The sequence below is a fragment of the Pan troglodytes genome, chromosome 11 (assembly GCF_028858775.2).
Source record: "Pan troglodytes isolate AG18354 chromosome 11, NHGRI_mPanTro3-v2.0_pri, whole genome shotgun sequence".
In the NCBI taxonomy this organism is placed as follows: Eukaryota; Metazoa; Chordata; class Mammalia; order Primates; family Hominidae; genus Pan; species Pan troglodytes.
The window spans coordinates 111612659-111640325 of record NC_072409.2 but is presented as its reverse complement, the minus strand read 5'-3'; the positions used below and the strand labels follow the sequence as shown (position 1 = coordinate 111640325).

The window sequence follows — 27667 nt, the reverse complement described above, 5'->3', positions numbered from 1 at the left end:
AATGCTACAGGTTAGCCAGGAGCAGTGGTTCATGCCTGTAATCCTAGCACTTTGGAAGGCCGAGGCAGATGGATCACTTTGAGCTCAGGAGTTCAACCTCAGCCTGAGCAACATAGAAAAACCCCATCTCTACAAAAGAAATACAGAAATTAGCCGGTGGTGACACATGCCTGTGGTCCCAGCTACTTGGGAGACTGAGGCTGGAAAATCACCTGAACCTAGGAGGTGGAGGTTGCAGTGAGCCCAGATAGTGCCAGTGCACTGGGCAACAGAGTAAGACTGAAAAAAAAGAAAAAAATGAGAATAGAGGAGAAGAGAAGAAAATGGAGGGGAGGGGAGGGGAGGAGAGGGAAGGAGAGGGCACAGGAGGGAAGGAGAGGGCACGGGAGGGGAGGGAAGGGAACGGGAGGGGAAGGAAGGGGAGGGGAGGGAAGGGGAGGCGAGGGAAGGGAAGGGGAGGGAAGGGAAGGGGAGGCAAGGGAAGGGAAGGGGAGGGGAGGGAAGGGGAGGGGAGGGAAGGGGAGGGGAGGGGAGGGAAGGGAAGGGAAGAGAAGGGAAGAGAAGGGAAGGGAAGGGGAGGGAAGGGGAGGGAAGAGAAGGGGACGGGAGGGGAGGGGAGGGGAGGGAAGGGAAGAGAAGAAAGAAAATGCTATAGGTGACTAATGAAAGTTCCATTTCTGCTTCATGTCCTGTAGCATTTGAAGTGGGGGAAGGGTACTAATGGAGTAGATTCTTTCAAAGATGTAATGTTATAAGACTGAAACCCCCTTTTATAATTGGAACAAATCACGCCTCCGATTGAGTAATACTTGGAAATCCATCATCAATTTGATTTATACACAGCATCAATAAATCATACAAACTGAACCCTGTGTAGCTCAGAGAGTAAACAAAAGTAAACATTGTGTTTCACCTGACTTGTTGGCAAGACAAAATGAAAACTCTGGCTACCTCAACTGGAATAATGCCTTTGGTCTCTGGCTGTTTGGTTATTTTTGGAAACTTTTATGGAATATTAACTTCATTTGCTCTAATTCTGCAGGAAGCCACATTGGAAGTGCAAGAAAATATAAATGATTAAAAAGCAGAAGTGAAAAAAAATAACCACGGATTTTGCCCCAACCTTCTTTAGGTAATATATTAACTGCATCTCTTCAAAACTGCGGGACCCCAATCTCCACTATTATCCCAGTTCTAACATGGCTGCATTCAACACGGTACACACACTGGTGTTAGCAGACTTTTTTCATTGTCTGTTGTTTTCCCAGAGATAAACCTAAGTAAAGGAAATACTTTTCCTAAGTATAGGAAAGTGACATTTTAAATCAGTGTATTTTAAAATTTATGATGTGGCAGTGGAGAAAAACACACAGCTAGCTAACCAACTGACCAAGCAAGCTCTAACCTAAGCTCTAGATTAAAACCAATTGAAATAGCCAACCACAAACAGTAAAAAATAAACATGAAACGATGTATTATTTAAAGTACATTAAGTTTTTGACTTCCCAGGTTCTCACAATACATTATCTTTCTTAAACCAGGTCTTTACAAGAGACACCAACCTTAAGTGACACAAAAGAGTTTTTTAATCCCAATTAGTTTGGTGTCCTTTGTTGATATTATTCTGTCTTTTTCGTCTGACCAACAATAATGAATAACCCACAAACGCTAATGAATAACTAACTCCCTTTGTCTCCAAGGACAGCAGAGCCCAGCAAGAAATGTCAGAAGCCCTGAAGTAAAATAAAAACTCTTATAATGAAAATCTTCCCAATTATATACTCCTCCAGGTACTACAAATGTAAAATTGTCTTAAATATTTAAATAGTTGTGTCAAATGTACTTAAAGTGGGGATCATAAAGCTGATTTCCCAGATGCTTTGAAAAATGCATTTCTACCAGTCAAATTACAATGAGTAACTGCTGGAGCAGGAAGTAGGGGAAATACAATATAACCGGGATCCTTCAAACACAAATCCTAGCGAGACTAATAAGTTCCCAACTGCACCCTGTCCTGCCTGCTTACTCAGTGGCTCAAATAAATAGGAACACATTCACCTCCACTCATTAAAAATTTACATGTAGTAAATGATCAATTTTTAAACTAATTTCTATTATCTTAGAAACATAAAACTAAAAGTAACTCTTCCTTGTCGTAGACAGAGCAAAAAACATACACTGATGTTGCTGAAAACACTGACAAGTGTGCAACAAGATAGTGTGACGAAGAACTCAGTAATGTTGTATTTTAATTGGAACTCGCTATCTTTCTCTAATATATTTCCTAACACTGTCCGTAGAAAAGGCTTACAAGCAATGACATCCCACAGTCAACAAGAACACCCTTTCAGCCAGTTTTCCAGATATTCCCCACTAAGAGGGACTTGAGCTTCTTGGGAAAATGCATGATTCCAGGTATGGGGCACGCAAATAAAAGTGAGCCTAGAACATCTTGTTATGCCTGTAAGCAAGGAAGTACTTAATGGGAACATGTCATAAAGACACAAGAATTGACTTCAAGGGGCTCCCACTGGTCAAATTTGGGACAGTTTGAGCATCACAAAGAATAATGATGGTAATGAATTCTAACAGAATAATTTTAAAAAAAAAATCCATGAGTGATTCTGTAGTGATTCACAAAAAGAGAAGGGAGAGAAACTCCTCTCTCTAGAAGAATACCAGCTAATAAACATAGCAGGAATAAAAGAATCAGAAAATCATGACTATGCAACCAACCATGTAAAAACTGATTCTGACAAGTATCATCAATGGATGCTATGAAAGATTGTTGGAGTACAAGATATTCGCACAAGATTACTTATACATTTTGAAAGAGAAAGTGTCCTTCACAATGCAGAGATCTGGTAACACCACCTTAGCCAGGTGATCAAATATAGCATCACAAATACTAGGATGAAGCAGCATTCAGTGCTTCTGGGTATAATGCAATGTGTGGTACACAAATCACCTTCATAGTATTCTTGTCAAAAATATTTAACCTGAATCCAATCATGAAGAAATTATCAGACAAACCAGAGTGTGGAACAAGACAACTCACCTGAACTCTTTAAAAATATCAGCGTGGCTGGGCACGGTGGCTCATGCCTGTAATCCCAGCACTTTGGGAGGCTGAGGCAGGTGGATCATGAGGTTAGGAGTTCAAGACCAGCCTGGCCAAGATGGTGAAACCCCATCTCTAATAAAAATATAAAAGTTGCCGGGTGTGGTGGCAGGCACCTGTAATCCCAGCTACTCATGAGGCTGAGGCAGAGAACTGCTTGAACCCAGGAGGTAGAGGTTGCAGTGAGCCGAGATCACGCCACTGCACTCCAGCCTGGGCGACAGAGCAAGACTCCATCTCAAAAAAAAAAAAAAAATATATATATATATATATATATACACACAAACACACACACACACATATAATACATATTATATATATTTTATATTATATATATATCAGCGTTTTTTTTAATGAAACACAAAGAAAGGTAGAGGAACTGGAAGAAAAAAATAATAATATCAACAAAGGACACCAAACTAATTGGGATTAAAAAACTCTTTTGTGTCACTTAAGGGTGGTGTCTCTTGTAAAGACCTGGTTTAAGAAAAATAATGTATTGTGAGAACCTGGGAGGCTGAAAAATTAATGTACTTTAAATAATACATCAAGTTTCATGTTTATTTTTTACTGTCTGTGGTTGGATATTTCAACTGGTATTAACCTAGAGCTTGGATTAGAGCTTGTTTGGTCAGTCGGTTTGCTAGCTGTGTGTTTTTCTCCACTGCCACATCATTAATTTTAAAATACTGATACTGGTTTAAAATGTTATTTTCCTGTATCATTCCTTTACTTAGGTTTATCCCTGAGAATACAACAGACAATGAAAAAAGTCTGTTGAAGTAGGCTAAAGAGATATGACAACCAAAGGTAATATATGATCTTTGATTAGAAAAAAAAAACAGCTATAAAGGACAATTAGATAATATCATAAATATGATATAATAATTTATATCATAATAATAATATAAGTAGAATGAAATAAAAAATAATATAAAATTGAAATATGGATTACTATTTATTTATTTATGTTTGAGGCAGGGTCTCACTCTGTCACCCAGGCTTGAGTGCAGTGGCACAATCATGGCTCACCGCAGCCTCAAACTCCTGGACTCAAGTGATCCTCCCACCTCGGCCTCCCGCATAGCTGTGTCAACAGGCACATGCCAACACACCCAGCTAATTATTTTTTGTAGAGAGAGAGGGGTCTCACTTTGTTGCCCAGACTGGTCTTGAGCTCCTGGCCTCAAGCCATCCTCCCACCGTGGCATCCCAAAGTGCTGGGACTACAGGTGTGAGCCACATGCCAGCCTGGGCTGTATTTTAAAATGTACCTATATATAAATAATACTTTGTATGAAAGTTAACTTTCTTGGTTATGATTAATATATTTTGGTAATATAACATGAAAGATACTGGCTTAGGAATTTGGAGGTCACAATGTCTGCACCTTACTTGAGAGAGATAAAAGAGGCAAAATGCAAAAAAAAGTTAAATGCAGTATAATACAACACAAAACAGCAGAAGGCCAGATCAAACTTTAAAAAATGATAAATTCAGCGTCAAAGAATGAATTGTATTTAAGAAATAAGTTATGCAATGATTGGTTAATTTCAATGGGAATAGCTGGGTAGGGCACCTGGGAAAGCTGTTGGAAGAGGAACAGATCTGGGAGGAGTTGTTCTTTTCCTCTTGTTCTTTTTGTCTTTTGCCTTTTGTCCTCTTCCTTCCTCCTCACTCTTCTCAGAAGGCAGACTAGATAGCTGGAGCTGGAATGAGGCAAATGTTGTGCAATCTAGACGAAGACTAAAGAAAGCTCCATGATCTTGGACCAGAGAGAGCGGAGTGGCCAACCACTAGCAGCAAGCACCTACTGCAGTCTTCTCTATATAATAAAAATAAACTCCTACAACAAAAGTTCCCAACTCTTCTCAGTTTATAGCATGCTCAGTGTTTCAGCAATTTTTCATGGTACCCCTAGGCCAAAAGAAACACCTAAAGTTGCATTTATCAAGTAGTTAGGTGTAAACAACTCAATAACATGTATGTACTAACAGCTTATTGGTTGTTTGAAAAAATAATACAAATAAATTAAAAGAAAAATAGTATTTTTATTTCATTCTTAAATAACCACAAATACTAATGGGATGTGTGTTAAATTGTGCACTCCAGTGTTTCTCAAATTTTGGAGTAAGACTGGACACCATCACCCGTTCCACGTTGATTTTCACTTAGTATTTGCTCTTTTAAAATTGTGGTAAAATATACACAGCATAAAAGCGATCGTCTTAATCATTTGTAAGTATACAGTTCGGTGGCATTAAGTACATTCACATTACTGTGCAACCATCACCATTACCCATCTCCAAAACTTTTCCATCCTCACCAACTGAAACTCTGTACCCATCAAACACTAACTCCTCATGCCCCCTTTTCCCCAACTCCCAGCAACCACCACTCTTTCTGACTATATGAATTTGACCATTCCAGGAACTTCATACAAAAGGAATCATACAATACGTGTCCTTTTGTGACTGGTGCATTTCATTTAGCATAATTTCCTCAAAGATCATCCATGTTGTGGCATGTGTCAGAACCTCCTTTCTTTTTCAGGCTAAATAATATTCCATTGTATGTATATACCACATTGGGTTGTTTCTTCCTCTTGGCTATCATAAATAATGCTGCTGTGGACATGGCTGTCAAAAGTACCTGCTGCTTCTAAATCACAATTACTGAAAATGGAGCTTCTCAAAGATATGATGTCACCAAAAGGAACATAGCGCAACTTACTGTTAAAACTGTCAACCTCCTCAAGCTAGTAGTTTGCCTGGTGTCCAAAGGATATCACATATCCCTGTTTCCTTCTAAATTTAAAATACCCTGTGACTCCCAAAGTTCACTGTGGCACTCCAGTGACCTTTAACACACTGTTTGGGAACCACAATCTATGATGTTAAAGCCACTGTTATTTTGAGTTTTCAACTGAGCAGAACTCAATTTTTAAATAATATAAATAATACAAATGTATACTTCTCATGAGCCTTCCATCAAAGATTCTTCAGTCTTCAAGTCAGATGCTTGTCTGTGTAGCAATTCTTAGGCAACTTAACCTTTCTCCGTACACAGCTCTACTGCTTCCCTAAGAGTTGCTATAATCACTTTCAAAGCTTAGAAAATGCATTTTCTTAGCCGCCATGTAAACTGTACCTTGCCCCAAAGCAATGATACTGCTTTGGTTAAAATTTATGTGTCAACTTGCCTGGGCCACTTGGTGCCCCAATATTAGGTCCAACACTACTCTGGGCATTTCTATGAGGGTGTTTTTGGGTAAGATTAACATTTAGTCAGTACACTGAGTAAAACATATTGCCCTCCCTAATGTGGGTGGTTCTCAGCCCATCAGTTGAAGTCCTGAATAGAACAAGGTTGACCCTTGCCCCCGACAAGAGAAAATTCTTCCTGCCTGATTGCCTTCCAACTGGGACACTGGCTTTTTCCTTGCCTTTAAATTCAAACTGAAACATCAGCTCTTCCTGGATCTTGAGCCTGGCAGCCTTCAGACAGGGACTACATCGTGGGTTCTCCTAGTTCTCAGGCCTTCAGACTCAGACTGCAATGAAACCATTGGCTCTCCAGGGTCTCCAGCTGATTGACTCTCCCTGTAGATCCTGGAACTTGCCACTCTCCATAATCCCAGGGGCCAATTTCTTATAACGAATTTCTTTATATATATACACACACACAAATATACACATGTAGATATGTATCCTATTTGTCTATTTCTCTGGAAAACCCTAATTAATAAACCCACAAGAGTCCCATGTTCCATCAGTGTCCTCAAAATGGATCCAAACTCCTTGGCACATCATTCATGGCCCTTCCTCTGGCTTCTGCAGATTCTTCTCCAGCTTCATCTCTTACCATGGTTTTCTGTACCCCTACCTATGTGGAACCAGGTGCAAGTCCATGAAATGCACCAGGATTTCTTCCCTCCAAGTTTTGAGTGCATTTTTCTCCCTTCCCAGAATAAGTTCCAGACAACCCCCTCCATGCAAATATATGCGTGCACACACACACACACAGGAATGCACTTTGCATGACTGCAAAGCTAGCTCTTTACCTTCCAAGTATCTGCCTATATAGCACAGGCCAGGAACCCTTCTATGTGGCCATATCATTCTGAGTGTATCCCTACCAGAGTCCTTACTGTGCTGTTTTTTTTTTTTTTTTTTTTTTTTTTTTTTTTTTTTTTTTGAGATGGAGTCTTGCTTTCTTGCCCCGGCTGGAGTGCAATGGCGCAATCTCTGCTCACTGCAATCTCTGCCTCCCAGGCTCAAGCAATTCTCCTGCCTCAGCCTCCCGAGTAGCTGGGATTACAGGCGCCCACCACCACACCCGGCTCATTTTTGTATTTTTAGCAGAGGCGGGGTTTCACCATCTTGGCCAGGCTGGCTTCAAACTCCTGACCTCAAATGATCTGCCTGCCTTGGCCTCCCAAACTGCTGGGATTACAAGCGTGAGCCATCGCACCCACCTACTGTGCTGTAGTTTAACTGCCCACTTGTTTGTATGAATTATCCAACTCCTTGAGGGAAAGGACTATGCTTTATTGGCTATTGCATCTGCAGAACAGTGGCTCACCCATAATATATGCTCAATAATTATTTGTAGAGTAAATGATCAAAGTTCAAATAATCCTAGATCACCATCCTCAACCAGTTATTGGCTTAGTATAGGAACTGTCAACCAAAATCTGGAAGAAACGATACGTTCAGCCACTTCTTGCACCATCTAGACCACTGATGGTATCTAAGCTCCAAAGCTAGAGGTGATAATAATACAGCTGTCCTCTACCCGTCATTTGTGCCTATGCATGTCACAACCATGCAGATCCAGGAGGAGCACTGTAAGCTAGGAAGCTGAGCAAGGAAACAAAAAGCCACAGGGAAGAGAATCAAGAGGCAGCACTACTTCTGACAGGCATTTCAAGGTGTATCAACCCTGAGAATTCACTAGCACCTGAGGTTTTTTAAAAAAACATGGCTTTAATTACAGCCACTGCTGACCGCCATCAAAGTTAGTATTCCCAAGCTCCTTACTGGCTGGTGCCTCTGAAGTTACTTACTCTTTCTAGACCTTGTTCCCTTATCAGTTAAATAACCATAGCATACAACTCAGTTCTGTTTGAGGAATAACTGAGACTACGTATTGGAAAGCACTTACCACGGTGCCTGACATATGCTGAGTTATGATACAATAAAGGCAAGTTATTAATATTATCACCATTATTAGTGTCAGTCAGGATTGCAAACACAAGTACATATAAAAGCAAGCTACAGCTCACTAGTCAAGCATGAGCTAAAAGGCTTTATCGGGCCTCAGCCCCTGAAAATCTAAACACCTAAATTTAACATGAGGGAACTTAACTTGCCACATCATGGACATAGCAACCTGACAATGAGAAACCTATTTTGGATGTAGCCCCAGGGAAACTTTTTCCTATACTTATGCTAAATATCAGTACCTCTAAGAAAAAAAATGACTCAAAACTAATCTAGACCAAAAAAAAAGAAGAAGAAGAAAAATAAATAAATTAAGGCCTGGCACGGTGGCTCACGCCTGTAACCCTAGCACTTTGGGAGGCCAAGGCAGGCAGATCACTTGAGCTCAGGAGTTGGAGACCAGCCTGAGCAACATAACGAAATCCTGTCTCAAAAAAAAAAAAAAAGAAAAAAAAAATTAGCCAGGCATTGTGGCATGCACCTGTGGTCCCAGCTACTTGGGGGACTGAAGCAGGAGGATCACTTGAACCCAGGAGGATGAGGCTGCAGTGAGACCAAGATCATGCCACTGTACTCCAGCCTGGGTGACAAAGTGATACCCCGTCTCAAAAAATTTACTAATTTAAAAGGCACATGTATGTTTAGTGCTATTTTTTTTAAACCTGCCCATTTATACCAATTTATCCAAACACAGAAATACACAGACACTAAAACAACTTTTTGGCTACTTGACTGATAGAAATCATTATTCACCTTAATTAATTGAATGAGTGGCTATTCTGAAGGTTGCTAGTAATTCTATTTGGTGGTGTAAGCATTTTTAACATAGACATTTAAGACGGAATGCTAAAAATACCTTAAGGAATATATAATTGTGCTATTTCATACAGCAAAGCTATATTTTACGTGGGGTGCATGCTCTTTCTCTAAATACATACGTCATCTACAATATAACCTCATTAATTCAACATCAATTTTTAATGTGTCGCTCAAATAACTTGCTATTCACCAACAATTATTCTTTAATTTAAAATATATGGTAATTCAAACACTAATGAATTAAAAGCACATTCTCTCTATACTTCAAATTGACCAGGTTTTCTAGTTCTCCGCAAGCACAAAATACATCTTTTCATTATTCCCTTCTAGCTTGCTTCCCTCTTGCTACTAGCTATATGATAAAAATTACAGGCTTTGCTCTTAGTTTTTCTTATTTATATTTATTGATTCCTCATTTTATTGGTTATTAAAATTTCCCTTTTTTTTTTCATTCTTTTCCTTCCAAACACCACCTTTCTTCTACACTATACTTTTAGCACTGGCATAAGGACAGTTCCAGTCAGTCTTCTTGTCCATGGCCTGGAGAATTCAGCCCCCAGGGAAACAGGACAGAGCTACATGTATCCGGAGGGCAGGATCTTGCTAACCTAGCTCTTACTCTTCCACCACAACCACTCAGCCTGCCTCCCTATTTTTTATCTTTCTATCTTACTGTTACTCTGTTTCACAGTCCCAGGAGATGTCTCATACTCAGCATTTACCACTGTGGTCCCCTCCAACACATACACACCCACTCCCTTACTGGGCAAGCTATATATCATTACGAGACCATCAACTTTGACCCTGACACTGAATCATGTATTTTTCCATAGGATTTGCTGGCAGAAAATGGGATGGGGGAGAAAAAAATCGTTTCCATTTTTAAAAGGTTCCAGAAAGACAATCCTACCTTTCCCAGGATTTGGAGGAAAAGGGCTTCCAAACTCCTGCTGCTTTGGCTTTAAAGTATGTGACCCTGACATGCCTCCAGCCTGGGTGACCTGGAATCGCGGCTTCCCATTGGTGAGCATTTGTCTCCTGGGGCTTAAGGCAGGCAGATGGATGCGGCTCTCAGCCACGTTGTTCTGAGGAGCCATCCCTCCTCCTGAGGGCATCTTGAGATGGAGGTTGTTAGCAAGGCTTCCCATAGTGGGACTCGATGTGCTGCCACAGGGCGAGGGGCCAGGAGTCCCGGAGTGGGCTCGGATGGCAGGAATGTGGTGACCACTGACCATCCTAGGCCCCTGTGGGGTTCCCGATGTCCGGTGGAGACTCATGCTGCATGATCTTCCATTCATTCTGAAAAACCTGTGGCCAAGACGGTCAAATATCCAATGTCACTAATGACTCCTTTCAGGCAAAGTCCAATAAGTTATCCATGGTGTGGGTTATAAGCCTGTTTAAAAAAATAAACGCAGGCATTTTTAAAAGCAAAAATGAAAATAAGATACAGTGAGTTTTTCAACCTGTGTATCATTCATAAGGAAGAAAAGCAGCACTCTTAGCAAGATGGCCTTTTAGGTAGAACAGGGTCCTCAAATACATGGCTCATTGGCAGGCACTCTCCCCTTCTGCATTCATGGTGGACATGGATTATGGATCACTGCATTGTTTTGTTTGCCACTGAGCCCTTCTCAATACAGTGCTCTCGGCAACTACAACAATCTACTGGTGCCAGCTTGCAAAACAAAACTTATTTTGTTCCCTAGAGGATCTGTCCATACTAGTTCACTTTTGCTACAGTGGGTCTTGGGAAACCCAAAAGCACCACCTACCTGAGCTGTGAGACCAATGCTTCAAAGTTCCAGTAAACAACCACAAAGCAGACATGGCTTCTAAATGAGACTATGGGGACACTAAACCATCTCTGATTTTCACTTTAAGAGCTATCTTTTCACAGTCCCTAGATTCGAAAAAGATGAACACCTAGGCCTGGGAATACCATAAAATTTTCATATATCCATATATTCATATATTCAAATATTCATGGCAGCATTAGAGTCTTGGTTCCATAATGATCCTGAGTTATGGGGATGGGAAGAGAATCAACACCACGATACTGTAACCTTCCACTAAAATCCTAGAAAAGAGAAGGGCTGTGCAAAACGCCTTACAGGGAGCATAAGGAGAGAATGTCCCTTCTAAAAGTGACCTGTCCAGTATGTACATGATACATGACATTCAGTAAATCTACCATAGTTCCATAAAGCTTCCTAACATTAAGGAAGCAGAACAAGAACCAAGAGAAGCACTGACATGATCGCAGGACGTCATCACCCACCCACGTGATGATGCCGGGTTATAAATCACTAAAGAAGGCCCTTCCTTCCCTTGACCAATAGCTCCCCAAAATGTATGCGATGAGGTGGTAAAGTGCCATGGTTGTGCCACTATGCCAAATGTATTGTAGACACTGTCACAATCTGTCCTTCAGAGATGACAGTCATGGAAAGAAGCCAAAGTTCAACAAACACAGGAAATAAGGACTGAGTACAAAGCAGGAGTGACCAGATATCCTCAAGTGGATGACTCCTACTTTTTGTGTATGATCCACTCAAAGTGTTGAACAAACATTTTTCAACTCAACTTCCAAATAAAAGACTCCATAAATAATCGAGAAAAGGCTATCAAGGAGAAACACTTTTTGTGAAGAGTTTATTTTTCATTTTTAGAAAATCAAAAATATCTAATTTTAACTCAAGCACTCACTATGCCTTCTGCAAAGTTTGCTGTGTGTGCCTATCTTGAGGAAATTCAAAAGTAATTAACAATATAAAATGTAGAATGTTTTCTTAATTCTTACTAATTCTCTATTTTCACTAAGAATGTCATCAGTTTGTGACATTTAATACTATCATGCCATCTAGTTCTGGAAAACACTCAGCCATATTCCTCTAAGTCAGGTCTCACTCCTGCCCTCTTCTCCCATGAGTACGAAGCAGGAGTGACCAGATAACCTCAGTTCTTACATTGGTAAAATTCCAATGCTTTTTATGGTACATTTATGTAGGAGAACTCCTGTGTGTCACCAGCCAGTCTGTAAATCCATTCATTGGTAGATCATGAGCAACAGTCACTTAATGTCTCTGTACTTTGCCAGATAAAATTGGCCATCTATTTTCCTCTCATTGATAAAATTGTGTTTTCTGAGCACTCTGAACCCTGCAGAAGAAAGCATTTATTCAGCAGCAACCCACCCCCCGCCAAAAAAAGGCAAAAGAAATATGTCACATTGGCAATTTTTTTAAAATAAAGAATTGTTCAACATGACTGGAAATATGAGTCACTAAGACCATGGTCCAAGTGACAAGTGTCTGCAGATTTTCAGACTGTGCCCATTTCCAGGTTTTTAAAAATAAAGGAGTCATTTTTTTGGCAGCAAGATCATATACGAGCAGGAATTCTCATCAAAAATCTGGATAAAAACACATAAGGAGGTACTTAGCACGATCATTAAAAAGGTGAGTTTGCAAGAAGGAAAAATAATTAGAGCACTGAGAACTTAATTAAGTATCAGGCATTCACACCTGCCTGTCTTGGAATGAATATTTATTTTATTTTATTTTTTTTATAAACTACACTCCCGTTTTAAATAGTTTTAGGCTGAAAGTAAAAACAACAACAAAGTATACTTAAATTTTATTACTAAGAAAGCAACAGCCAGAAAGTAAAGTGATTAATACCATAACGAAAAAACCAATAGGCCAATGGCATGTAAGCTGAGCAAAACCAGCCTCAAGACAAAAATAAAAGAAACTAAACATGAAAATATGGCGAATATTCCAGTTTTCACATTAATTATGCCAACAGATTTCTCAAACATTAGATATTAGAATGTAAAAATAAATTTCATCTATTTATATGATAATATTTTGTATACTTTTTAGCTAGGCCATATGATGAAGATATAATTCTAAGTCTACTTGGTAACAAAAAAAGGGATAAAATGCTATTATAACTTTTAAGAAAGACCCTCATAGAGTCTGAATGAAATGGCACTCAAAAAGTCAAGATACCCAAGTTCTACTTCTGACAAATCATTTATAACTTTTCTGGACTTACAGTTTTTCATCCATAAAAAGTTCAGGAATTTGGATCTATTCATTATGGCCTCTTGAAATTCTGTAATTCCAGGTAATTTAGAAAAGAAAGATTATCAAGAACACCCATTTGCTATAATCAAGAATAAATATGTAGATTTTATACCTATGGCATTTAAATCTGGACGGTAGACATGGAAGTAAAAAATAATAGCATTCTCTACCACCCCCATCAAAGTGCGAGCTGATAGAAAAAGGCTTGCCCATCAGCAATGTGTCTATGGGCAATACTAACCATGAACAACAAATTTCAACATTGCATGTACACTTTGCCAAAAAGGTAAAATCACAACTAATCACTGTCAAAAACTTAACTGACAGGATTCCATCGGAAGAGCACCTTTCTAGTTAAAAATCCAATCACATTATTCTAGTCAGCATTTTCTCCTCTGCTCTCCATCCAACTACTCTACCCCAGGCTACCAATAACAAAAACAAAAGAAACAAGAAAAAGAAAAAGCAAGGAACATCCAGAGGTATAAATTAGGATATTTTGGATCTGACATTGTGGCATATTTAGAGTTTTATACTACATTGGTTCCTACAATGAAAATGTTCATTCTGCTAATATGAGTCAGCATGAAAGTTAATCAATCTTTCCTTTTGACCACTTTCAAACTCTTTGAACACACTTCTGTAAATCAGGTCAGAGAGGAAATCACTTAACCCTAAGGAAACTAAGGCACAAAACCATTTAGTAATTCCACTAGTTTTCTGAAAATGCGTGACTTTCATCAAAATATAAAATCATGACTCTACCTTCTACCCAAGGCTCCAGGCACTGCTCATCATGGATTAAAAGATTAAACAAACGAAAAGCAATGTTAACTCATCCATTCCAGAAAATTTCAAGAACATGACTTCCATAATGCCTATTTACAGCTAAGGGCCCTTTCTTAGTAAATATCATTAACAGACTCATCTAGAGTCATAACTCATCTGATGAGCCAGTTAATTATTAATTTTCATACATCATTTCATTTCCTTAGGCTACATTTAGCCTTTGTTACATTTTCCATTTCTTATGCCACAAGCACTTCTTACTCTGCATAGAAAACCCGATAATGAGGCACAAAATACTGGCCAGCAAACAAACTGCTTCTGACTCTACTTCTTATATATCTGTCTAAGCCATCTACAATAAGAGTTTTTATTAACCCTTTTTATTTTTTCCCTTTGGGTTCATGACTGTATAATTTCACTAATGCCGCCTTTTCAACATCGCTGCCTTGATTGTTAATAGGCTCCTGCTATTCCCATGGGCTTCTCTTGTTACAGCTTTTGTAGCCAGAAGAATATAGAAATGAAAAGCCTATTGATAGATAATATAAGTTATTCTCATGCACGGCTGCAGTGTGAAGCACATTTCGCAATTCAATCAAGGACAGATAGAGCTGAATGTTCTTAGATCCTAGGAGTTCATTTAAATAAGCAGAATGTCCCTTGTCCTAACACAGGTGACTGACTCCTCAGAAAAGATTGTATAAACAAAAACCAATCATGTAAGTCATTTTATTGGCAACAATATAAACACAGCTATATTAGATGTCACCAATAAATCAAAATTATTCTTGTCTGCAATTTTTACAAGAGGAAAGTGCAAACATGTGCCTGTGAAACTGGAGGATATTACAGAGGAAATATATTGGATGTGTACAACATTATTTCTCCAAATTGAAACTGGAGGATACTATATTATGATATGATAACCCATAACAAGGTAGAGTTTGATCATTTCTGTGGTTCCATAATTTTATTCAGTACAACTGACAAATTCATAGAATTTACAACCGAAGTTACACAGAAACAGAACGGAGACAATTCCTCATTATTGAAATGTGGAGCAGAAAGTTAGGGAGGTTACACCTAATAACTAGAATGTATAGACCTATTCACCTGGGCACTCCCAAGGCCTAACGTTGGTAATTCTAAGAATATGAATATATTTATTCTGAACACCAAGGTGTACAAATGTTACTTAAGCAATATAATCACCAATAAGACGAAATAAAAGAGGTTTCATTTCTGAGTTATACCAATTGAAGACAAATTAGTGTCCTCTGCAGAGATTCTTCAAGACCATTCTTCCAAAGACTACTCAGAAAAGATAATGTAATGAACACGAGGGACCTCACCTAATAGAAACTCTGACTTTGTTTATCTGTCAATTCGAACCTTTGCAATCTAAGCAGAGATATAAATGTTTTAACTTTTCATTTTTATATTTTATAAAATTTTCTCAAAAATTAAAATAATCTTTCCTAAGTTTATAGAGTGAAAGGACTGGCCATGTCATTTTAAATTTAAATTAATGGCTATGACATTCAAAATATGGGTAGTAAATATGAACAGGACACAGAAGAAAGAAAGGAGAGAAAAGGGAGAGGAAGGGAGTAGGAAAAAAAGAATGACCACATCCGATTCAGGAATTTACTCCTCTTAGTCAATCCTCATTTAAAAATCAGAAGCAGCATTGAGAGCCTTCCACCCAGTGATGATGGCTACAGATTGCTGGAGGAAATTCAGGACCTTCAGGAATACACCGCTGGAGGGCAATATTAAAAGTTCAATAACCTCTCTTAGAATCGCCTTTGCACTCTTCAGTGCATCTATATAACTTTCATATCCTCCTAGTTTACTAAATGTCACTACTTTCAGTAGTAATTATTAGAAGTGTTTCATTTACTTTGCCCCAGTCATTAACTCATCAATGAGTACAGAAAGGTCTAGAGAGCCATGGTCCTACCAAAAATGGCAAGGGAGAAGAGGAAAATTAGGGGTTTTCTTGGTCAGTTATAAGAAATCACACAAAATGAAAACGAACTTGGAACCAAAAAGATTTTTAAGAAAAACATAAATAAGTTCAGAAAGTACCATGCCTTGGGCCCATAGGCTGTAAGTTCCTACATCTACATTCAATTAAGTATTCATTTTAAAGTAGTGTTTTTCAAACTGGATTGCAATTCATTGGTGGTCCATGAAATTAATTATTCAATGGAGAAAGCATTATTTAATGAAATAGGACTACTAGAATAAAACAGAAGCTATTGGAGTGCCTCAAATGTATTAATGGTGAAGTATTTGTTTTACTTCACTTATTTGTGAGTATACCTATCTGCCCATTTGTATGCATATACATCTTCTGGGTAAGACAAAAAATATATTGTAGGGTGAGTCACAGCCAAAACAGTATAAAAGTCACTGTTAAAAAGCACTTGGACTATTTGTCTACCCAAGTACTTACCAAGAACAGCTGCAGGTACAGAGTTGAACAGTCAAAGTAAAATAAATAACAAAATATAGCTAGAATGAAGAACAGAAAAGATCTAAGGGTTTGACATTTTTGGCTTTATAAAACGTAAGGATTCAATGATACAAAGCTTCATTCCTACCACTGCTATCTTTCACTGTGCAGTAAGTATCAATTGATCAATTGTGCTCAATAAGTAATAACTGATCAACCAACTGACAGAATCAGGTTCAAAATTACCGAAAATTTTGGATCTTTTTCATTGCAGGGGATAGGTAACTTCCCTGGAATAAAACTCCCCTCTTACACTGCTAAAGTGGGTAAAGTTTAAATTAACACACAATGTCTTTGAGAACTGAGTCTTTCAAAATGTGTTCTTAATATGAGTTAGCCATCAGATTCTGAAAAGAGGAATTTGAAATGGAAAAATGAACACATTCCTGATGATGTCACTGCTGAATTAATTACCTGAATTGCAAAGACTGAATAGCACATGGCCAGGGTTTGAGACACAAAGGCTTCTTCTTCAGAAGTATAGAAGTAAAATAACTGGCTGGAGATGTTTCTTTCAAGAAAAACAAACAAACAAACAAAAAACAAGCCCATCCTCACACAAGAGGGTACATAAGGAATAAAATGTGGCAAATGAAAAGAGCATTCATTATCCTTTAGTCTGTGTAACTAAATACTTAGTCCACATGACTAAGTATTTGCAAGGCTAAAAAATCACAATCCTTCAAAAAGGGTAACAAACATCTACCTATGGAAGATTCTAGAAATAAAATTTATCACTCAAACCAAATATTAAGGCATCTTATTGTGTCCCCATCACACATGTGACTGAGTGATATTTTTCCTTCAGGATAGTTATTGCTTAAAAGTGACCGATGTAACTATTTCTGGCTGTTGGTAGACAGCAGTTTTACAGAAGTTAAATTATGTTCACTGACATCACTGCGGAAGTATGAACGTCCACAACAATGACTAGGCCCTTAACCAACATGACAACATATTTATTAAAAAGATTTTTTGAAAACCTCTGTGAATGACTCAGCCAAGTTACAGACAGAAGTGGAATCTATCGGTCATGCTGAAAAGGTTGGGAAAACATTAATCCATTTCTTCACACACAAGAATAACAAAACTTCATAACTAGCCCTGGCATCTGGTTGGTTTTCTGTGTACAATATTCAGCAAGCCTACAAAAGAAATTTGATGGAGCTGGCTTAGAACTTTAGAAATCACTGGTATTCAGAAAGTCTGATCTCTTTATCATGGAGCATAGGACAGGATCTGATCTTGCATTGTGACGCTATCTGCCCATCTGCAGTTGAGCAAGTCTTGCTGCTCCTGAAGGAATGTGCAGTCATTCTTGTTCCTGGCTTTGAAGAGATCATGTCAGACAAGGGTGGCCCCACCAGCTTTCCTTGACTCAAGTCTGCCCTCAGCTACTGAGAACCTCATAATTCAAGTTTTACAAATTCCTTTTCTTCCCAAAGTGGAACATGATTGGATCTTTGTTTCTGCTAATTCTACAAACCGCCTTAGAGTCCAGCTCGATGGTCTTTTCCCTCCTCCTTTATTTTGTTCTCTTTTCCCCCAAATCCAGGTCCTACTTATCCTCTAAGCCCACCCCAAACACCCACTTTAGGCCCTCCTTGATCCTTTTTTAGTCTCCATAAATCTGACCTGTAAAATGGGGATAATGATGCTACTGTGCGTAGTTCATAATATTACAGAATAATGGGCCAGGTGTGGTGGCTCACGCCTGTAATCCCAGTACTTTGGGAGGCCAAGGTGGGTGGATCACCTGAGGTCAGGGGTTCGAGACCAGTCTGACTAACACGGTGAAACCCCCATCTCTACTAAAAATACAAAATTAGCCAGGCATGGTGGCACATGCCTGTAATCCCAACTACTTGGGAGGCTGAGGCAGGAGAATCACTTGAACCCAGGAGGGGGAGGTTGCAGTAAGCCAAGATCACACCATTGCTTTCCAGCCTGGGCAGCAAGAGCGAAATTGTGTCTCAAAAAAAAAAAATTAGAGAATAATAAATGAGAATCCACATCACATGCTTAGCACACTGTTCAGCACACAAAAGGACCCAATAAATGTTATTTTACTCTACACACCTCTCTTTCAACATTCATAACTTTCTACACTGCATTACAGTTATTTGCCTGTGTTTCATTTTCCTGTCTAAATTCTAATTTTATTAAGTTTTGGGGTCATAGCTAATTTATCTCTGAACTTTCCCCAACCCTTACATGTACACAGATTGTTTTACACCTATATATATTTTTCACAGTACATTTATCATATATTTATGCTACATCTATATATTCACATACATTTATTCTATTTATATTGTTCATTCTGTACTGCTCATACTGAAAAACATGGTGTAAGTGAAATATACAATTATAACCCACATCTATAATTTATTGCCTGAATAAATACAATATAAGTGAGGTGTGACCATAATCGAGAATCCCATGGCTTATGGAACCAGTGTAATTACAGTTGCATGTTTCCTAGTCTTTTCCTTTCTCTACTAGGAAAAAGTGGCACAGAAATTCTATTCCATTCTTCTGGGTAGGCATGTTATTCTTGCCTTTATCTTGGCCTACTGGTGAACAATGAAAAATCCCAGCTAAAAGTTGCAAATGAACAGTTCAATACCGAAACCAGGCACTTACTTTTTTTTATTATGGGGGTTGCTGGCCCTCACGAAAGGACGGTGAAATACACTCTGGGTTGCCTTAGTGGAAGGAACGCCTCTGAATTTTCCTGCTCACCTACACTGGTGTCACATTAGACATTTCACTTGTGTCTGTTTGGTCTCCCTAACCAGACTGTCATCAGAATATAAATACGGCTTCAGTTTGGTTAGTGTTTTTCCTTAATTCTATCATATTAAGTAATGCCTCACTAATTTCTGCAAGCCAGACTGTTTCCATCATCTTTAAAGGGGGAGTCCAAATTATTTGACCTAATAAAAGGTTGTTGTGTTGAGCGAAAGAAGCCAGACCCAAGAGTGCATATTGAATTATTCCATTTACATAAGATTTTTTTTAAAAAACCAGACAAAACTAATATATCTGTTAGAAACCAGGGCAACGGTTACCTTAGGCAGAGGTGGTAACTAGAATGGAGTGTGAGAGATGTTTCTGGTGTGTTGATAATGCTCTGTTTCTTGATCTGGAGACTAGTTACGTGGGTGTGTTCCACTTGCAAAAAAATGCATCGAGCTCAAGATAAGTGTGCTTTTCCGTAAGGATATTTCATCTCAATAGAAAATTTGGCTTTTGTGTCAACTCTGCCTAAAGTAAGTGGGAAACTGCAAAAACTGGGGACTTGGACATCTTTTAATCAAACTATGTATCAATGTCATTTCAAAGGTTTTGTTATGTGTCATCTTCCTTGAATGAGAATGGCAACAAGTTCTTTTTTATCACACAGATTTCCTATGTGCCTTTTTTCCCCAGTCCTGATAGTCTATGAACCAACCAAACTTAGGGAAAAGTAAAACAGTTAAGTCCTGTATTTCCACCTTATTTACAATATAATGCCCTCTACAGAAAATAATCACAGAAACACAGAAAATGACTTCTCCAGAGATGAGAAATGTGCATGTGACGCCACTCTGAGTTATCTCCTTCAAGAAGTATGTATTCTATAATCTGGGAGAAGAGTAAATTAACACTCCAACTCCAAAGATCAATAATTATAAAATGAGAGAGACAACAGTGGAAAGAATGAATGTCCTCAGGCTTAATTTACTAGCAGGAAAGAACAGTCAGAGGAAAAAAAAAAAAAAAGACCGAGAACACTGAGCTCTCTTGTGGAATGGCAGAAGGACCACTTTCTCCTGCAGAAATGAAGGCAGGGCTAATACAAAACGTTATCTGGGTATTATTTAACCTCTCCTACCCAGCCTATTTTAGCTCAGTAGGAATTTCACCCACTAGGTGGACCTTGGAGTTCATCCACCACCCCAATAAAGATTGCCTTTCTTATTTGAAGTGATGATCACTTCTTCCAAGCAAACCAACAAACCGTAGGTATTCAACCTCTGATAACCTGCCTACTAAGGAACTTCAGTGGAATCAGGGGATCAACGATGCTGTCCCCAAACTGGCCTAAGGTGAACCAAGGGGAGAAGTTAACAGCAGCAGTTAAATTGATCTACTCATACTCAAGGATTACTGAGTCTTCTAGGCAAGAAAAGAAAGCAATTACAAACTACCAATAAGGAAAGGTGTTTTGAAAATAGCGAAAAAAAAATGTCCCCTACACTTCCTCTCAAAGGTAGCCTCAGAGCTAGTCTGGCTGCGCAGATGACTAGTGAAAATAAATGAAAACTGCAGTACGGTTATAGATGATCCTTACAGTTCAGCTTGTTCTCAATTGCCAAAAAAAAAAAAAAAATGCATATAATCTAACACTCTCCTGTCTAAATTGCTTCAAACTTTCTCAGAACGACCTTCATCGTGGCGGATTCTTTTTCTGCAAACCTTTACAGGTTGCACCTGCTTTACACAGAACCAGCGGAAACAAACTAGGAGGAGATAAAAGAGAAGAAATAGGAAGGTTTAAACCAACACAAATCGATTTTGTACCAAAAAATAAAAATAAAAAAAATTTAGTCTAAAAAGGGAGGTCCAGTGAGGAACAAGACAGAGGGTGAAACAGAAGTCTGGCTTGCTCCCAAGGTAGAAATCATGACTCATCAAAGCTTTCAGAGGGGACAGAACCAGACTTTGCAATTGTCTTGAGTTCATCTTCGAGCCAAGAAATGCTCTCTTAACTGGGAACTGAGAACTTTAAGGGTCTGCAACAACTGGCTGTGAGGCCTTGGGCAAAACCTCTAACGTCTCTGGGGCTCGGTTTCCTCATCAGGAGGTGAAGCCAAGGTCCACTCTAGCTTTGATAGTCTATCCTTGAGATTCCCGGTCCCACACTAAAGGGAACTGGTCCACTGGGGGGAGCTGCAGAACTTCCCTCTTCTCACAAACTCCAGGGCCCTGGGGCCCCAACTCTCGGGAGATGCTGAAGTCTTGGAGGAAGTTGGTTCTGCCGGCTCGGGGAGAGGGTGCAAGAGCAACCCTCTTTGTGAAACGGGGCCGCGACTCCACGAGTCCTGTCTCTACGGACCCTACTCCCTGTGATTCCGGAAGTACCTCCCTACCCCTTCCCCAGGTTTACGTGCTCCAGAGATGAGGGCCAAGCTGATACCAGGGCAGCCTAGCGTGGGGCTCAAGGAGGCACACAGAGCAGTGGTCTGAGTCCTCGAGACCACTCCTGCCGAGAGGAGGGCTGGAGAAGTCGGGAGAGGTGCCGGGAGCGGGGGAGAGGCGCGTAGGACAAGGCAGGAGGAGGGCAGCCCTTATCAGTTCCCTACAGGACTAGCTTCGCTGCCGGGGTCGGAGATTCCTTGGCGCGGAGCTAGGGGCGGGTCCGGAGGCGGAGGCGACAGCGCCCGGCGGGGTCCGCGCGGCTGCGACCCTGTCACTCCCCCGCCGCCTCCGCCCCTAACCCTCGGCCCCGTGCGCGAGGGAGCGAGCGAGCGAACGCAGCACAACAAAACAAACTAGTGCCGGCTTCCTGTTGTGCAACTCGCTCCCGAGTAAGTCGGGGGCCGAAAGGGTGCTGCGGCCGGGAAGCCCGGGCGGCGGGGACCTGCGCGCGCTGCCCGGCCTGGCCGGAGCCTGTAGCCCGGGGGAGCCACGGCCGGGCTCGCAGTCCCCCCACGCTGGCCCCCCGGTCCCCGCCGAGCCAGTGTCCTCACCCTGTGGTTTCCTTTCGCTTCTCGCCTCCCAAACACCTCCAACAAGTCGGAGGGCGCGAACGCGGAGCCAGAAACCCTTCCCCAAAGTTTCTCCCGCCAGGTACCTAATTGAATCATCCATAGGATGACAAATCAGCCAGGGCCAAGATTTCCAGACACTTGAGTGACTTCCTTGTCCCCGAGGTGACTTGTCAGCTCCAGTGAGTAACTTGGAACTGTCGCTCGGGGCAAGGTGTGTGTCTAGGAGAGAGCCGGCAGCTCACTCACGCTTTCCAGAGAGCGACCCGGGCCGACTTCAAAATACACACAGGGTCATTTATAGGGACTGGAGCCGTGCGCAGGACAACGTCTCCGAGACTGAGACATTTTCCAAACAGTGCTGACATTTTGTCGGGCCCCATAAAAACTGTAAACGCGAGGTGACGAACCCGGCGGGGAGGGTTCGTGTCTGGCTGTGTCTGCGTACTGGCGGCGTGGGAGGTTATAGTTACAGACCTGGCGGCTGCGGATCGCCGGGCCGGTACCCGCGAGGAGTGTAGCTACCCTCAACCCGACCACCTCCCGCAATCACGGGGACACCGGCTTGGATGAGACACAGGCGTGGAAAACAGCCTTCGTGAAACTCCACAAACACGTGGAACTTGAAAAGACGACTACAGCCCCGCGTGTGCGCGAGAGACCTCACGTCACCCCATCAATTCCCACTTCGCCAAAGTTTCCCTTCCGTGGGGACTCCAGAGTGGTGCGCCCCATGCCCGTGCGTCCTGTAACTTGCCCTGATTGTGTACCCCTCTGCCCCCTCTACTTGAAATGAAAAAACAAAAACTGTTCCTAATTAGCGAAACTTTAAAGCCCTGTTATCTGTCTTCTACACTGGGCGCTCTTAGGCCACTGACAGAAACATGGTTTGAACCCTACTTGTTGCTATCAGTCTCAGTAAGCGCAGGTCTCTCAGTGACCTGTGACTCTGGGAGTTGAGGTGCGCGTATCCTTAAACCCGCGCGAACGCCACCGGCTCAGCGTAGAAAACTATTTGGAATCCCTAGTTTGCGTCTCTGAGCTTTAACTCCCCCACACTCTCAAGCGCCCGGTTTCTCCTCGTCTCTCGCCTGCGAGCAAAGTTCCTATGGCATCCACTTACCAGGTAACCGGGATTTCCACAACAAAGCCCGGTGTGCGGGTCCCTTCCCCCGGCCAGCCAGCGCGAGTGACAGCGGGCGGCCAGCGCTGGCGAGGAGTAACTTGGGGCTCCAGCCCTTCAGAGCGCTCCGCGGGCTGCGCCTCCTTCGGAAATGAAAACCCCCATCCAAACGGGGGGACGGAGCGCGGAAACCCGGCCCAAGTGCCGTGTGTGCGCGCGCGTCTGCGAGGGCAGCGGCGGCAGGGGGAGGAGGAGGCAGAGGCGGGGTGGCTGGACCCTCGGCATCAGCTCATTCTCCCCTGCTACACACATACACACACAAACAATGTTTCTAAAAAGTTGAGTTGCGACTTTGTGCCTCGCCTGTCCTGTTCATCCTCGTCCTGGGCCGGGGAATGCTTCTGGGGGCCGACCCCGGGATGCTGGCTAATTGCTGCCGGCGGGTTCCGTCGCCGGTGTGACCCCGGACGGCCGCGGACGGCGTACAGGGGGTCCCGGGAGGGGCAGTGGCCGCGGCACTCGCCGCCGGTGCCCTTGCGCGCCGCGCTCTGGGCTGCCCGGGCGGCGCAGTGTGGACGCGGCTGCAGGGAGAGGGGAAGGGGGAAGAGGGAGGGAGGAAGGCAGCCCGGCGAGGAGTGTGGATGTGTGTGCGGCCGCGAGGGCCGGCCTGTAGCCAGCTGCTTCCTGAGTGTGAGCGCCGGAGGGGGAGGGGGAAGAGTGGGGGCGGGCTCGCGGGTCACTAGGCTGGCCAATTCGAAGGCCGAGCTTGTGTCTCCCTCTTGACGCATTCACACACAGACACACACACACACACACACACACACACACACACACACACTCCCCGTGCGCCAGAAGTCGAGGAACTCCAGAACAGGGTAACAGCAGGGAGACACTTCGCCTCCTTCCTGGCCTTATTTGTTAAACTGACTTTTATTTTAACATGAAAAAGTGTTAGCGTTTAGACAGGATTTGATGTCAGGTCATAAAAAAACAAACAAACAACAAAAAAAATCCGGTAGTAACACGGAGAGAATAACACAGTGAAAAATGGCAAAAGGGTTGCTTTGAAATATCGGATCGGATGCACATGACAACTTCGAAACTGGATAGGTGAAGCACTAAGGAAGGCTTTGGCATCTTTTCCAAGTATAGGCAGGGAAGAGAGGAAGGTGATGGAAGTGTTAGAAGGGTATAAAATTCTGAACACAGGCTGTTAAGAATGGAGGTATATTCCCTGCGTATGTTACGTCTATAAAGTGGCACTTTATCCTTATGAATTCAACATCCTCAGCCTCATACCCCACCTAAGCTCTGACTCGCCACCGCTTCTGCTTGTGTTGACCAGAGCCCTCAAAAGGTTGTTACAAGAAAGTCTGCTTCTAGTAGTTCATCACATGTATTGCCACAGATGCAAGGACTTCCATCTTGGGAATCTAGGTATGTAATGCACACAATATCCTCCAGGTAGGCCTTTCTGCAGTTGACAGTATTATTCACCACCATGAATGAAATGAGTGAGGATGCCACCAGACACTTAGAATTTCACAAGTCCTTATATTCTATTCTACTGTTCCCACTCCAATATAAATTAGCGATCAGGTAGTAGATGCTTTGATCAAGATAGAAGTCCTCAAGGACACAAATGACTTACCCCAGAAAGCCAAAACTAAAAGACTATTGGCAGTTTTCATTTATCTAATTTCAGTGGGAATATTACTAGGCTTGGTCTGTATCCATGATATTAACATAACCAAAAGAAGCCTGGTTTCCACAGTACTTTTTCTTTTCTTTTCCTTCACCTTGGGACACAAACTCATCAGAATATTTGTCAGCAGAAGTAGGGGAAGAAAATTAGTAAGAGGTCAGGATATGTCATTCTGTGAATTTTCCAGTTTCTCTCTGTTCATCTCTTTTAAATACAAGTATTCAAGCCCAAGACGGCAATAGATGGGCTCAACCACACGTAAGAAAAGAAAATACTCATAAAATGAAGCATGCAGCAACATCACGAAAACAAAGAAACCAAGTGGTGGAAATTGCCATGACTATTCCATTGTGGCTAGTTATTGCAACATGCCTGACATTCACATAAAAACTCTTCCTCATTAACTCCAGCCTTAAGGAACAGAGCAAGATGGGAACACTAACCCTTCAATGCATCACTGGAACTTCTGTTCATCAGATTCTTGTGCTGTACAACTGCTTCCCAGGAGCAAGACAAGCCTGGGTGGAGACTGCAAAAAACCTTTCCAATGTCCCTCAAATATCATTTTAAATACAATGGTTTTGATGCATAGAATGGTATCCTAGGGGCTTGCAGAAGCTTCTAAAACTTCCCAAATGATGGGAACAGCTTAGCTGGAAGAGAAAAAAATATAGTGCTACACCCAACTTTAATCAATGGCTCATGGAAAAAAACACTGGGAAAGTTAGGAGTCATCAACCTGGAGATCCCCAAAATCTCTTCATTTATAAGAGCCCAAGAGTGGGAATGTCATTTTATTTAGGTGTGATTTTCATGAACCTCTAACATTCCTAAAATATTTACCACTGAAGAGGTATAGTGCTTTGGTTGAATTTTTTTCTTTTTTTTTTTTCTGGCCAAGAATGTAGATCTGCAATGTTCTCATATTCCATGGGTTATAGTAAAAATGCAGTTGTTCTTGTACCAGTACAACCCTGGAGTGACTCAGAATGAGATCTGTACCTCTTCTGGGCTGAATTGGTCAGCAGGGGTGAGGGAGGGTGGTAATGAGAGACAGTGAGAAAGGAAATCATGTAGTTCCAAAATGATACTCTCCCTTACCCATGAGCTCTCCATCGTGCTTGGGAATCATACTCTGGCAGCCCTTCAGCCAGATAGGTGGGAACTGCAGCCCAGTCAGTATCTTCCCCCTCTAGAGACCAGTGTTGTATGTGCCTCAACCGCTGACTCAGGGCAGCTTACTCAGCAGACAGGCCCCTGCTGCCAGCTGCAGTTCAGTTCTCATTCATTAGAGAAATATTCAGTGAGTACACACTCTGTCCAAGTATTGGGACTAAAGGAATTAACACTTGTAGGCATTCTATATGGGAGGATATTACAGAAAACTTTTTGCCCAGTGTCTTAGTTATAGCAAACCCTCAAGAAATAGGGACTCTTTGCATATATTACCTCATCTAATTCTCAAATCAAATGTATGAGGTGGCTATGAATAATCTCCTATTTAGAAGCAAAGAAGTTGAAGCTCAGTAAACAGTTAAAGAGAGTCAGAGACAGAGCCAGGTATGCCAGTTTAGAAGCTCGAAGTTCAATCAACATTACTGTACTACAGAATAATCGTGCATGCTCTTTGAATGTGTATAAAACATATTGCAGGTGTATAAAGTGCAAAGCATCTTGTGATCAGGTTAGATGAGCACAATGAAGTTTGTAGGGAGTGTGGAGGAGGCAGGAATAATTTCCTGCAATGTGACATGGAGTAGCTTGGCTGTTTGAGCTGGACTTCAAAGAATGAGTAGAGAAGTGACAAGCAAAGGAGACCATTTCAAGTATAGGAATCAGCATCAAAAGGGGCACAGAAGGCATAAGTCCCGCATAGCAAGCAGCTCACTCAAAGCTAGAGTACAAAATAGGAACATCCACTGTCTCACAGCAATGAAACTCTCCCGAAGGAACATCCTAACAGCAAAACTTCAGAACTGCTGTTTGAGTCACTCTGAGTGCTCTGACAGTAAACTACTTACAAACTTGCAAAGAACTATGATCAGATTCCTACTCCCACAAAGTGTCCGTGAAAAGAAACAAATTTGAACCCCAAAATGCAGATAAGTTGAGCTAATAGCACCAGTGATAGTATGCCTCGCTATTAAAACACAGACACAGACACACACACACACACACACACACACACACACACACGAGCTGGCAACAGTCCAGTTACGTAGAAATGCAGTGGAAAAAGTTAGTGTTTGCCAACTTTAAGGGGGGAACTAAATGTGTAAAATGGAAAATTTCCATTTTACTTTCCTGAGTAGTACAAATAGTGGAATGCAGCAAATTTCACATTATGTTATCAGTGTGTGATATACTAAGAAAACTTAAGCTGATTTTTCTACTAATTTGTCACAAGTATGTTCAGCCCAAACTCTTCGGCTCACATACATGTCAGTGATGAAATTTTTTAAAAAATTCTTATTTACACATATCGCATTCACAACATCATACCTCTTTTCCTTT

The 27667-nt window shown here is 41.4% G+C and overlaps 1 protein-coding gene across 9 annotated transcripts in view; it reads right to left on the bottom strand.

Moving 5' to 3' along the window:
* The window catches only part of GLIS3 (GLIS family zinc finger 3), a 740609-nt gene that overhangs the window by 468156 nt on the left and 244786 nt on the right, over nucleotides 1-27667 (bottom strand). For 2 of the 9 annotated variants that reach the window (XM_016960537.4, XM_016960538.4), the window contains exons 1-2: nucleotides 23449-23781; nucleotides 10076-10561 (exon numbers count right to left, since the gene is read on the bottom strand). The exons of 2 other annotated variants lie outside the window; for them this stretch is intronic. In XM_016960537.4, the coding sequence (XP_016816026.1) occupies nucleotides 10076-10463 (388 nt within the window). In that variant the 5' untranslated portion in view covers nucleotides 10464-10561; nucleotides 23449-23781. Of the gene's footprint in view, nucleotides 1-10075; nucleotides 10562-23448; nucleotides 24106-27667 lie in introns of those variants that run through there. 5 more of the 9 variants (XM_016960536.4, XM_063788750.1, XM_063788748.1 and 2 more) reach the window with 5 other exon arrangements.